The sequence below is a fragment of the Gambusia affinis genome, linkage group LG05 (genome assembly GCF_019740435.1).
Source record: "Gambusia affinis linkage group LG05, SWU_Gaff_1.0, whole genome shotgun sequence".
Lineage (NCBI taxonomy): Eukaryota > Metazoa > Chordata > Actinopteri > Cyprinodontiformes > Poeciliidae > Gambusia > Gambusia affinis.
In genome coordinates this window covers 9,291,319-9,305,953 of record NC_057872.1, presented here as the reverse complement: position 1 = coordinate 9,305,953, position 14,635 = coordinate 9,291,319, and the positions used below count along the sequence as shown (strand labels likewise).

Below are 14,635 nucleotides of genomic sequence, written 5' to 3'. Positions count from 1 at the left end.
AAAATATAATTGAGAATATGTGTCACAGTTTTGAAAACCAATGCTTGAAGATCTTCTCTGTCCAGTCGGACTGAGCTCGAGCTATTTTTTAAAGCGCACATTTGCTATGCAGTAGTTTATTGGCATTGGCTCATACAAGTACCAGTAAAGTACTCTGGAATTTGTGTTTGTGATGTGACAAAATCTATAAATACTCCAAACTTCTTTCTGTTTTCATTAAAGAATGCCCCTTTTAATCTAGCAACAAAAACGATGATCAGCGTTTATTTCTCTTTTTTTCTTTTTTTTTATTATTGTGCTCTGGACAAGTTTGTGCCAACAAATTAGCAGCAGCATAACACTCTTCCAGCGAGGGAAGGAAGCATTTTATTGGTCGCATGTTTAATTAGCAAATGGGAGATTTAGACAGTTATGCAGACAATAAACAACCTGCTGATGTGTGAATGAACAAACCGTTCGATCACCGTGACTATCTGGGGAAAGTGAAAGCAAAGAAATAGTTGTAATTCCTCCAAATTTTAATTTATATATATATATATATATATATATATATATATAATGGCTTGCAACACTTCCTCTTTTTCTAGGAGTTTTCATTGAAAGCAGCAGAGAGCACTGAAATAAAGGACTTGCAAGAGGATTTGCACCACCCAAGTTTACGCTGCGTAACTGTAGCAACACATGAGTGTATTCCTGGTAGAGTGGCTTTCTTAAGTGTGTTATATCGATAGATTAATCTGTTTGGGATAACCTCTCTCATTTTGTGAAAGCTCAGAGTGTGACCACATGGTAGCAATCTGTGTCTTCAAAATAAACTGACCTGAAAAACCAAGGATTACAGACGTCTGTGGTCCATAAATCCAAATTGCCTCGGCTTTAAGGGTTTGTGGAGCTTTTGACACAGTATAGCTCAAATCATAACCCATCTCTCTGGGCAATGACTCATTCCATGAAAAAAAAAAGAAAAGAAGAAGAAGTAGTCAGTGGTAGAAAATCACAGGAATTTATCCAGCTTTGTCTGACTCTTCTGTGGAAGTGAAGCTCGTTTTGGGCTGTAAGTCTCAGCAAGCTTAGTGAAGCACAGAATCGGCCCCCACCCGCCCCCCAGGGCACCAGCACGAGGTCACCTAAAGAGAAATGACAGAGTGACAAGCCGGTGCACATGCAGCCCAAACTTCACAATGGAACAACAAGGAGGACATTTTTTGGGGAGAAAACGTGGAATCTGAGCGATAGCTGGTGCTGCTAGGCGTGAGGAGGCGCCAGCGGCCATTATCATTTCAACAAAGAGGATTTTAATACCATTTTTTAAATTTATTTTATTACTTTTTTTTTTTTTTTTTTTTTTTTACTCCTCTGCAGAGCTGCGGAGACTGATGAAAATGTTCTTCAGCAGTTTCCCATTGATTTAATAAAAAGGGCCTTAACTGAGCAAACACTGATGAAAGGGAATCATTATCTGGGCTTGTATGAGGTCCAGAGCGCTCCGATTCTTCCATATTTATTGCCAGTGGTTTGTCTTATCTGCAGCCCCCCGAGATGTTTTTAGAAAGCACCACACACATTTTACAGGGAGTGAGGGGAAAGACTGTTATAAATTAAACTAAGTATGAACTATTTACAGTGACTTTCAAACTATTTCCTAGCACTTGTTGTTGAAATTGAACAACAAGTGAAGCAGTGCAACATGGGATTAAAGGACAAAAATGCATTTAAAAATTATTTACAAATAATCTGAGAAGATACTTGTGCATGATTACAAAAAAAATACAAGTTGTTTACTTTGTGGGCTGCATAGAAAAGCACACTACACTTTTCAAATATTCACAAAAATACACTAAAAATCATTCAACTGTATAATTATGGAAAACTTTGTGTCACCAAAAGCTCATTTAAAACTTGTAGTTATAAGAAAATGGGAAAAAAAAGTGAAAACAGTACATTTTTGCAAAGCTCTGAAAGGGGAGCAGTTACATAAAGTTAAGCACAGACTGAACTCTCAGTTACTTTCAAAACGACATTTCACTTTACTGAGGTGAAACAGTTCCCCTCCCATTCACCACCTCCACACACACACACACACACACACACACACACAAATCAGTGAGACTTAACCCCCTTGTGTATTCCTTCTATTAAATCAGGAGAAGATAATCATTTGATGATAAGAGGGACGCAACAATGGTGGTGGGTGGCAACAGTATTTTTGATCTTTTCTCTTCTTTTTTTCTTTCTTTCTTTCTTTTTTTTGCTCCTGTATGGGGAAAAAAAAGCTTTGCAGTATTGTCGACTTTTAATATAGCTTGTTGCCTGCAGGCAGACATTAATGAGTCCTTCTTGTCAAGGTGAAGGAATAGAGACAGCAGGCAATATGCCCAAGTTTAAAAGGATGCAATCACAGAAGTGAATGGGTGTAATGTGTGGGTGATGAGTGGAGACTGCTTTGTGTTCAAAGCAAATACGCTAAGCTTTCTCTCTCTCTCTTCTCAAGCTGAAGCACGCTTATTTGTTGGGAGTCTCAAAGTAAAAGCTAATCAGCAGCATCTGCAATAAATCTATTGTTTTATTGCTGACGATTAAAGCAAATCAAACTTTCGAACCAGTTTTACTCTCAGGTTGTTCTCGGTATTGGTTTTGACAGCGCAGCCACTAGATGGTGCTGTTTAGTTGCTACTGAAACTTTTCCTGGCTGGAACGCCAGGATCATCATTATCATCTATTAGCCGGCTAATATTTAACCTTAACTTTAGGGTGCTTGCTTTTGCATCAGACGCAGCACGCAAACTGTATCATTTTGAGACTAAGCCGCGGATTCACATGCTGAATAAAAAACCTGTGCCCACGTGTAGCTCAAGCAGCTTATTGTGTCTGATTTGCCATGCTCGGTACAAAAGCTCTGGTACAAGGAAAACACCGCAGATCTGTAAAACGCGATGACTGAAAGCGCTTTTTTCCCCTTCTTTTTTTTATTGTTTGTTTTTGTTGCTTTTCTTTTCTCTGCCCACATTTCAGGAACACGCTTTGATTCTTCTCCAGCTGTAAAAGGGAACGAGCAGACAATCCCATTGCCACCTTGTGTGGACGTCCTCCACAAAAGCTGAGCAGAACGGGGCCTTTTTCTACCTCAGGGGGGACGCAAAACAAACGAGGATGGAAATTAGCTTTTAAAAAAGCGCAGCCGAAGGGAAAAGCGAGCATCTTTTTGTTAAACAAGAGCTCTCATGAACACCATCTGTAAAAAGTGAAACCAGACCCTTCATTTTTTCCTCAGCTTGACTCCCAAACATCCCAAATCCCAAATGAACCTGTCGCGACTTGTTTGTAAATAAGAGCAAGACTATTTTGTCCCTTCTTGTTGAATGTCAGGCTCCTAATTTCTCTGTTTATGTTGCTTCGACGGTAACATAATCTTGTTTTTTATACCCCTGTGAGCTGCAGCAGCCAGCCTGGCAGAGCGAGCAGACAGCGAAAAAAATGAGTGTTATCAAGTGTCAGCGCTGCTCCCACTGATACAGTCATGTACCATGAGAAAGATACAGACGACGGAAAGGCAAGCTATGTTGGTGAAAGGGGAGATCACGTGCGTTTGACACAGAAATGGAGGAGGAAGTTTAGAAAGAAAGACGTTTAGGTGATGGAGTCAGTCGGATTCTCAGAAAGTTCTCTTCCGTGTCACATGTGAGTCTGGGGCGCTGTTTGCCAAAGAGAGCGGCTCTATTTTTAGGGGAAGGAATGCACACAGGCCTCGTGGAAAGAGACCATAACAACAAACAGTGTGCAGCACTCTGCCTGCAAAGCAAAGAGAGAGAAGCGCATGCAGTCGCACAGCATCACCACCACAACAACAACAACAACGAGGAAAAGAAACCACAGCAGAATGCCAAGATGTCTTTTGTCTAATTTATTTATCTGACCTTGTTTTAAAGAGGACACCCTCTGCAGAAAACAAGCAAGACAACAAAAATACGAGGAGACAGGTAAGCAATGTTTGGGAGGATGGTTTTGTGATCAGGAATGTGGCATTTCATGTGTTGTATAGACACAGAATATTTTCCTTCCAGACAAAGTGTAGTAGTGATGAATTGCATTTTTATTATTTTTTTTAGCATTAAACAACACATTCCTGCACTTTGATAAAGCATAAAAAAGGCGAAGACATTATGAAACACACCAGTGACAGTGTTTAAGCTAGAAATCCGGATGAGTAACTCAGTCTGATCAGATATGCACAGCCACTTTATATATATATATATATATATATATATATATACCTTAAAGCAGAAGTGCTGAAAGTGCCTATAAAAACAAACTACAAGACTGCAAGTGTTTACACAAGCTCAGCGGTGTTCGAGCTGTGGTTAAAGCACCACAGGTGGTAGCTGAAATTTAAATGCTACATTATCTCTTAGCAGAGCTTAAAAGCACCCACGGCCAAAATACTGATTTGTATAAGCAAACTGATGTTTCCCTCAGCAGAAACTAGTCCAGAGAGAAGTCCAGTGGAGATCAGGAACTCCATGTAAACTAAAGCAGACCAGTAACAAGTGCTGTTCATGTTCAATGTGCTTTTGAAGATTAAATTTTGGAAATGAGAATGACATTTAGGTCAAATCAAAGTCAGAAAAACATTAGACTTTGCTCATTTATATGTTAAGCAGCCATGCTAGTTCATCTTAGCAATACAAGCTAATAACCAAGAATTTTCTTCTTTACGTTCTTTTCAAATTGCTTTGGCACCATGTTCTACACAAGTTGGTGTGAAAAAAGAGAACTCTTCTGAAGAGCAAATAAACGGCTTCGGAAAGCAGCCATCTTGGATTTTTAAGGTTGATAAGAAACCTCTGACTTTCCCACTTATAGCATTTTGTTAATTACTACAATTAGAAACATGAAAATGAGTGAACTGGTTGAACTGAATATATGTCTATATGATCTGTTCTCAGCATGGACCCACCTGCTGCTGAGGTCCTTCACTACAGTGATGAGGAACAGTCCTCCACCCTGCTTCTGCAGCTGCACAGACTGAGGGCGGAGAACATCCTGACAGACGTCATCCTGTGTGCTGGTCACACTGAAATCCCCTGCCACCGTAATGTCCTGGCGTCCAGCAGCGCCTACTTCCGAGCCATGTTCTGCAACGACTTCATGGAGATCCGACAGACCAAAGTTGATATGAAAGGAGTTGGACCTGTAATTCTGACCAGCATTGTGGACTATGTTTACACTGGACTCATTAGCATCAGCCTGGATAATGTGCTTCATCTAATGCAGGCGGCGTCCATGCTGCAATTTGGCCGCCTTTTTGAGGCCTGCTCCTGTTTCCTTCAGTCACAGCTGAGGCCAGACAACTGCTTGAGCATGTTCAGACTCTCAGATGTGATGAACTGTGACAGTCTGAGAAAAAAAGCGAAAGACATGGCCATGGAGTGCTTTACTGACGTGTTCTTGTCTGAGGACCTGTACGAGCTTTCTTTACAGGAACTAATGGGGTACCTGGAGGATGACAGCCTTTGCGCTCAGGAAGAGCAGGTTTTTGAGACACTTGTTGCTTGGATCCGTCATGATCCCGTCTCCAGGCGGGGGACCATAAGCAACCTTTTCAAAAAGGTCCGTCTTCGACATTTACACCCTACCTACCTCTTCCAGTTCCTTGCAAATGACCCTCTGATCCAGTCTTCCACCCTCTGCACTGAGATCATTGAATCTGTAAGGCGTCTCATGTTCTCAATTGGCACAAGAAGCATCAGGGACTTTGTGGTCGACTTTAAACCTCTCTGGGCCGCACCACGGCGCCGCAGCTACGATGACACCTTGGTGGTGGTTGGAGGAAGAAGGAACAACGAGCTGACTTCAAGGGAGGCGCTGGTTTTTGATGAGAAGAAGCAGAAGTGGCAGCGGCTCACCAAGCTACCTGTACGTCTTTACAAAGCCTCCTACATAGCCCTTCACAGCATACTGTACGTTCTGGGAGGCTTGACCACAAACACAAGCAGCAGCCAAGTCAGCCGGACGGTGTACACCCTCTCCCTCAAGACCAACCAGTGGAGGACAGCAGAGCCCATGCTGGAGCCTCGCTTTGCCCACCAGAGCGTTTTCTACCTGCACTTCATCTTTGTCCTGGGAGGCCTCGGGTCTGATAGACAGCTGACAGCCAGTGTTGAAAGGTGAGACCTTAGTCAAAGCTTTCTGGTGGTAATAAAAGTGACGTGCAACAGTAAAAACATTCACAAACAATCTCCCAACATTGTTTTAAGGTACAACAGTATGTTCAACCAATGGGAAGCCGTGGCACCAATACCAGAGACGGTGCTGTATCCTGCGGTCGCCGCTACCAACCAGAGAATCTACATGTTTGGAGGACAGGATGCCACACACAACCCCGTCAGACTGATACAGGTGAGTTCAAGGGACAAACTTCTCCTTGTTACTTTGATTTCTCCTTTTTTCCCCATTCATCCATTCATCTATTGTCTCTCCCCTGCCTCCAACCATAGGTATATCACATTGGCAGGAACATGTGGTGTACGATGGAGAACAGAACAGTGAAGAACGTGTCTGCTCCTGCTGTTGTTCTGGACGAAAAAATCTACGTCATTGGCGGTAGGTAAATGGAGCAAATACTTTTTAAAACTAAAAACAGAAGATAGAACTGTACTTTGTAAAACATGGTTTACAAAATAGTAAGGCTTCTGAGGTTAGATTGACGGTTACTATAGTAAATGTTTGAAAAACGTCAAACATTGCTAAAGTCGACAGCAACCTTTGGTCTGAGAGCGTTAGCAGGGAGCTGTCAGCAGGGAACCTTCTGGGTCAATAAGGCGACGATGTATTCAGAGGCCAGGCCATTTAAAGCTTTGAAGGTGAGAGGGAAGATTTAGAAATCAATTCAGAAACTATCAAGCAACCAGAGAAGGGAGGAGAGCAAGTACAGCTTTCATGTCCGTTGGACCTGTAATGAGTTTAGCTGCAGCAGGTTGAGGCAGCTTGGAGAGAGGGGAAGCAGCTCTGACTAATACCTGAGTAAACTGCATTTCAGACTTTAAGGTGAAGGTAGACGCAACTGTAAAGCTGAAGGAAATGACCCGATGTTTGAGACTGCCAAGGTGGAACCAACAAGGCCGAGTGACGGCTTTAAATTAAGAATCAAACTTAAGCTTAGGATAAAATATGGCTGTTTGATTCAAAGCAGCAACTTTAACTAATAGACGATATTTGATAGAATAGCACTGAAATAATTTGGTGGGACAACCAAAAAACATATTGACTAAATTTAAGAAAATTTTGGGCCAGTTAAAATGTAATGGCAAGAAGACAAACTGCAGCTTTTATTTCATGTATCATCCGTGTGGATGGTGCACCATCTAAATACTAACAAAAGGAATCATGTGATGGAGAATAGAATTGGCCCAAATTCTGGTCCCTGAGGGACACCAGAACTCAATTCAGCTACCATCCATCCATCCATTCATCCATCCATTTTCTAACACCCTTGTCCCTAGTGGGGTCAGCAGGGGTGTTGGTGCCTGTCTCCAGCGAGCGTTTTGGGTGAGAGGCGGGTTCACCCTGGACAGGTTGTCAGTCTGTCGCAGCAATTCAGCCACTAATGTATGGTTAAAATGAAGAAAGCCAAAACTATGTAAAGTGAAGTAAATCAATAGGTGAGTCCTCGATACCATTTCACAGCTGTAGAAACAACAAAACTAGAGTAACTGAACCAATCCAAACTGATGCACCAGCATCAAATAATGGACACTGCGCTTTACAGAGTTCAATAACGAGAAAAAAGTGCAATTAAATCCAAAATTACTCAGAACCCTAATAGATTTAGATTGGAATTAACTTTTTAATTTCACCAATGAAAAAATCTCTAAAGAATCTTTGTACAAAGTTTTCTGGCATTTCGCAAATAGAAATAATTCCAGTAAATCGAACTGTCCTAAATCAAGAAAAGTGTGGTCGGCTTTAACTTCCGGCAATGAGAAGGAAGAAAATAAAAAGCGTGTATGTGTCCTTTTATTCTGTGTATGTAAATATTTGGTTTCACCTGTAATTGTAGATGTTTATAGTTGTTTCTGAAATATGTTCACCCATTTAAAAACAATCTCTCGGGGTTCAGCATATGAAGGAAAACATATTACGTTTCCTTTTAAATGCCTCTGTGGATTGCGACACTGTCCTGGAGCGCCATGTGCTGCACCTCTCTCTCATATTAATGCCTCTGCTGTCACAGGATACACCAGGCGGGTGATGGCCTACGACACCGAGGCCAACAGGTTCGCCAAGTGTGCCAACCTGAAGGAGCGGAGGATGCACCACGCCGCCACCAGCCTCAACAACAAGCTCTACGTCACAGGCGGACGCTACGTCACCGGCCATGATGTCGTAGAGGACACGGACACCTTCGAGTGCTTTGACCCAAAGACAGACACTTGGACGTGTAAAGGGAGGTTGCCCTTTAAACTGTTTGACCACGGCTGCCTGACTCTGACATGCGTCACGCAGAATTGGAAGAAATCGTAACGAAGGCAAAAGACGTTCTAAATTTTTTGAGTAGTAAGATGTGTTTATTAGATTGATTTAAAGCGCGTTTATTGAAAAAAATGATCAACGCACCCTTTTTTTTTTACAGAAAGAAAAAAGTCTGGTATCTCTTTGCGAGAGGTTTCTTTTCAACAACCACACCTTTAAAAGAGAAGTGCTCCGCTGCAGAGCCTGTTCTTAACCTGTCTAACTTCACAAAGGGTGAAAGTGCTGTTTTCAGCCGGCTCTGAATCGTGAAATTTTACTTGTCGTGTTTGAGTCCCGGAGGCTCTTTGGTTTCAGCTCTCAGGTCTCTCTAACTGCAGCACATGTGTCTGGCAAAGATTATCCCAGCCTTTAATGAATCAAATGGCTGCGATAAGATTTTGAACGTTTCCTTTATGGAATGCTACGAATAACAAAAATTTAAATCGGTCTTTGTTCAACAGAGGCTTTCACTCTAGACCCTTTGATTTAGCCTCATTTCTTTCCTATGTGAAAGTTGTTTGTCTCTGTTTTTATGGAAATTTTCTGGGGTTTTTTGTTTTTGTTTTGTTTTTAGCTTTGAAATAATAAAATTTGATTCCAAACATGCGACTTCTCTTAATGCCACAGCGTCTCACAGAGAAATACAGTGACTTGAACAAGAATCTCAGCAGTAAGTGTCTTTTTGATCCTCTGCTTCTTGCTCAATGCACATATATCCATGTTCTGTCCCTCCACACAAGTAAAGAATTCAAAGAGTTAAACAAAAAAGTTTTCTCTCTGATATGAGTTCAGCATCAGGATTTGTAGGTGCTGACTTCACAGAATCTGCAACAAATATCTAATATAAATTACACTTCAAAGGCACGATTAGCAACATGTGGCGTCTGTCGCCACAATTATGCATCAATCAATCAATCAATCAATCAATTTATTCACTCAATTAATCAAATTTCATCAGTAATTAGTTCACAAACATATTATCTTACAACTGAACAGATGAATTGTCACAAGTAGTCATTTATACTTTAAATCATATTTAAATTTCCATGTTATGTCTTAGAGAAGCACTTTCTGATCTATATCTGAGGTTGTACTTCCTCTTCACATCCATGCACTGTTTCCTGTTGGTCAATTCTAATAAAATGCATTGACGTTTGTAGCTCTTGTGAGAAAAATGTGAGAAGGTTTGATCTCTGTGCGCACTTAAAGCTGAAAAAAGTAAATATAAGCATGTTAAATTAAAGTTTCTGTCAAACCACAACTCACGACGTGTTTCTGCGACGTGCTTGCAGGAAGGCGAGGCCAGACAGCAGTTTGTGGAAGGGCGAGCCACGGCGGGGAGGAGAGCGAGGCTGGAAAAAAAACTACAGGTGATCTGACGTTATTTTGAGTAACAAAACAAGGAGGCAAATGTTACACCACATGAATCATGTGGCTCTGATGGTGAGCTGGCAGATGTGAGAGAGAGAGAGAGAGAGAGAGTAGAGACAGAGAGAAACCGATGAGCCCTGTTTCACAACAGAGAATCTGAGCGAGTGATGAAACTCAGCCACAAGAAGCAGCAACAGGTGTATGTTTGAGCAATCGTGTGTGTGTGTGTGTGTGTGCGTGTGTGTTTGCTCCTGTGATTAAGGTTCTGAGAGGGTCGGGCAGGACCGACCAGCTGTTGTGTCTTATCAAAACAAAAACAGAGACAGAGGAAATGAGAGCCAATGTGATATTAGAAACAACCTCCCAGAAGAAAGTTCATACAGTCCTGCAGCAAGGTTTAAATGTTTACCACTGATTCTACTTTACATATTTTAACAGGCTGTAGGTCAGGGGTGTCAAACTCTTTTTCGTTTTGGACCACATCTAGAAAGAGTTGTGGTAAAGATTTTTTGTTTTGTTAAAATATTAATACATTTCTCATCATGTCATGTGACTTAAATTTACAGAATAATTGAGTGAAATGTTGTTGCCTTTTAGCTTCTCAATGCCGTCCAACCCCCCATTTTGTTTTTTTATTTTTTGGTTGTTAATGTATTCTTTTTTATGCAATTATACTTATTTGGTCTCGTTTTTGTTATGTCAATACGGGGAGTTATGTTCGCTACGGGGGAAGGGAAGAGAAAAGGAGAGAAGGAAGAGGGAAAAGGAAAAAAAAAAACTGTGTGTAAAAAAGAAAAAAAATAGGAGAAGTCATGTAAGCTTTGCAAAATGTATGTAATATCAACGTATGTATGATCTCCTGATAAACAAATAAAAGATACACAGCAATAATAATAATAATAATAAATTTCTGTCTCTGCATTTGATAAGAACTGCTTGAAATTAAATAATGTTAAACATCCTTTGATCTTGATCTACTTTGGCAGAATACAGATAAAACTACTGATTTGACTAATAAAATAACACTTAAGCACACAAATGTAATGCTAAAAGTTCTGTTTCTAGTGTTTAGAGAGCCACGAACGAAACATCTGGTGGGCCAGATTTGGCCCACGGGCCTTGAGTTTGGCACATGTGCCAAAGGAAGATCTCAACAAAAAAATGTTCCTAACAGCAACAAAGTCATAAATACAACAGTGAAAATATTCAAATTATTCGTTTGAGTTAAGAGTAGCTAGTGGTGAAGAAAGTAAACAGTGTTACCAATTTTCAAAGCTCTTCTGACACAATGTTTTCAAAATATAAAAAAAAAAAAAAAAGATAATTAAAACCACAAAACTTGATTTTGTAATGGTGTAGCAACAAAATCAAAAGTATTTTATGGCAAACATTTCACATTTTACTTCAGGACACAAGAGAGTGGAAAACACATTGCTGTGAATGCACCATCCTCACCCGTAACACATGGTGTTGGCAGCATTAGGCTGTGGGCTGCTTCTTTTCAGAAAGAACAAGGAAGTTAGTCAGACAAGATAGGAAGAAGATAGACTCTAATAGAAAACCTATAAAAACCAATTAAAGCCCAAAACTCAATCCAAATGAGAACTTGTTGTAAAACTGAAAAAAATTTATGTTTACACTCAATCTGATCTGAAGCTTTTTAGACGTCTAAAGTTTTGAAATGAAGTTTTTCGCTACCAAATTCTGCTACTTGTTTATGTTACCTGAAGTTGAATTAGGTTGTTTTTATGCAGCATGAAATCAAATTGTGCTCATTATTCTCTAACTAGAAGATAAACAATCTCATGTTGGTCCACTTAGTGAGCTAAACAGGAACTATTCAGACTCTGAGAACATAGATTAGTCACCCACTGACCAGATACTTGCTGGGACTTTCCATATAATCTTTTGGTTGAGCCTGTTCCATAAATAGAATTAGACTGACCTTAGGAGCAGATGGCGGCATATTATTTACTAAATGCTCTTCAAATTCTCACTGTCATGCATTGTCAGCCTTAAAGTTCTCTGGGGGTTTTTTTCTTTACAAATTTAACACCATCTCAGTTAACCACAGAGGAAACTATTTCAGCCCTCTCCATCTGAAGTGTGAGTGCAGTCATATGTAGGCAGTGGACTGCATGGCCACATACAGAGCACGCAGTGATCTTTCTTACTTTGTTGACTCCTTATGAATATTACAGCACTTCATGAAAGTATACACACCCCTTGGAAATTTCATCATTTAAATTATGTCAATGTACTTAACAGGAATTTTGCGTGACATGCCAACAGAGTACAATATGCATTTGTACTCAGCCCTCCTGCTTCAGTTCTTTGTAGAACAAACTTTGTCCTCCGCTACCTCAGATGTTGCCTTGAAAGTTCATTAAAAGTGCCAACTTTGCATTAAAGTGTCACTATTTACAAAATAATGTAACGTTGGCACTTTTACTGGACTTTCAAGGCAACATCTAGAGCAACTTTGCATTAAAAGTGTCATTATTTACAAAATAATGCAAAGTTGGCATTTTTACTGGACTTTCAAGGCAACATTTAAAGTTTCAATTAAAGTGTCATTGTTTACTGAATGACACTTCATGACAACAGTCATAGACAATTCCTTCATGACACGTGTTATGTCAAGTTTATGACAATGTCATGTCAGTTTTATGCGCACCGTGTCAAATAAAGTGTTACCAAATAATCTGCCAGTGGAAATTGTACTTTAAAAAAAAAATTAAATCAGTATTAAGGAATTACTGATTTAAGACAAGCTCTGTGTTTCTTCAGTGCATCAACTCTGACCAGCTTCCTGCTAAACAGTAGCATCCCACAGCATGACGCCGCCACTCTCATTTGTCACAGTGTGGATGGCGTACAAAATTAACTGAAAGCTATCGTTTTCTGCACTACTTTATGTCGGCCATCGCATAAAGTATCAACAAAAAAATATTGAGTTTTATGTTAGCAAAGTGACAAAATGTCAACAAAAGTCAAACTCTTCACTAATGAAGCCCTGCAGAAAAGGATGCAGCCACCAGTGCGTTGTGTGCAGTAAAAAAAAACCACATCAGCCACATGTGCTAAACTGGTCGCCCTCAAGAGACAGGACATAGCACAACACACACGCAGAAGGTGAGCTAAAAATTGCCCGTTGCTTCTCGTAAAGGTTTATCTGATGTGCACAGTGGCTGACATGTTTTAGTGATCACAGAGTGTGCCAGGAGTTAAGGGAAAAAAGAAATATTTGCTCTTCCACTAGCCTGTATTTCAGTGACACATTTCCGCTATGCTAGCATTCTTAGTTAAAAAACCCCCAAAAAACTCACATCCTCCTTTGCGGCTGTTTGACCTGAATGATTGGGTTAGCTCCATTTCTGATGTGCAGGATGATTTTGAGAAAGTAGCTGGAGATGAGGACAGCTAGACTGTATGCATTTCCCTTGATTGAGATAGTAAAGGCAAAGTTAATGTTTGTTAATAACACAAGACCGAATAACAGTGTAAATTAATCAACAAACATCCTGGATTGTTATTGAGAAAAAACTTAAAATATCACGGAAATAAGGTTTTGCTACTTTCTCAGCATTTAAGCAACTTCTGCATCCGGTTCTGTACATATACACACAGTCATGTTCGCTAAATTAAAATATGCGTTCCATTGAGGCTCATTTATCAGATTAAAAGTACTGTCTGAAAACTAACAACCTTGAAGCAGGCATTAAGCATACTTCTCATTAAGCTCTGTTATAAGGAGCTCTATTAACAAAGTTTTTTATTGGTCTGATGTAACATTTTAATTCTAAATATCTTGCTTTCATTAACTGGCAGCGGACTACCATCCAAATTAACGTAGATAAAGGCTTCTGAACATCCAACCGTGTGAATAATCTATATAATGTGTCTCACTTAGTGATAAAGTTCTTGAAGGAAATGGACTTCTCAATAATATTCAAATTTATTGTTAATGGGTGTGCTAGGACACATGAACATAGCAACCCTCACACACACTCTCAAGTATTATACCCGTTTATCCAACATGGATAAACGGGTGCAGGCACAACATAATTACATGCAGACACAGAAAGGGAACAATAAACATATGCCCAGTAAATAAATAAATAAAAAAACACTAGAAACCCTTCACTCAATAAAAACACAATCTGCATTGCAACCAAATGCTGTGGAAGAATCTAAAGCACAAGTCAATCTATTTATAAACTCGTGATTGACAAAGAGGACTGGCGGGCTTCACTGCCAGTTCACTGGATGTGTTTTCAAACTAATATTTACACTCACTTTCCCCTAACATGAATACATTATGCAATATAAAATGCAGTCAATCACGCCTCAGTAACCCCCAGGCAGGGTCTTATTGTGGAAATATGCATTAATCAGAACTGGATTCTGAATTTAATTCCAGCCAACATATGCATTTAGGCCAAAGAAGATTCTAAATAAATTCAGCAAAACAACATGGGATTTTTATATTTTGTATTAAAAATAGCACGAAAACTAAAACGTCAAATACTAAACTCAATTGTTTCTTCTCAGACAGCAAACGTCATAGTAAGTATGTATTTCAAAATATTCATGCTTCTACGCTTTTATAAAACACTCTCAGATGAATCTGATCGGTGTCCTGTGCTCCGATCTTTCCATGACATCGAAAAAGCTTCACTCCTCCTCTCCTTTCTCCGCGAGCTGTCGCAACTCTGAGGTTGATAAACAAAGCCACGTGTTGCGAGGAAGTTTC

At 40.0% G+C, this 14,635-nt stretch overlaps 1 protein-coding gene across 2 annotated transcripts; it reads left to right on the top strand.

Moving 5' to 3' along the window:
• Positions 1-2,703: 2,703 nt before the first annotated feature.
• On the top strand, positions 2,704-8,533 carry klhl38b (kelch-like family member 38b). 2 transcript variants are annotated; one of them, XM_044117891.1, is made up of 6 exons: positions 2,704-3,977; positions 4,753-4,826; positions 4,944-6,164; positions 6,255-6,396; positions 6,495-6,600; positions 8,231-8,533. In XM_044117891.1, the coding sequence occupies exons 3-6, from the start codon at positions 4,945-4,947 to the stop codon at positions 8,518-8,520; spliced, it is 1,758 nt and encodes a 585-aa protein (XP_043973826.1). In that variant the 5' UTR covers positions 2,704-3,977; positions 4,753-4,826; position 4,944; the 3' UTR covers positions 8,521-8,533. The 2 variants fall into 2 exon arrangements, with proteins under 2 accessions (XP_043973826.1, XP_043973825.1); XM_044117890.1 differs by lacking the exon at positions 4,753-4,826 and having other exon boundaries at positions 2,705-3,977.
• The last annotated feature ends 6,102 nt before the right edge of the window (positions 8,534-14,635 follow it).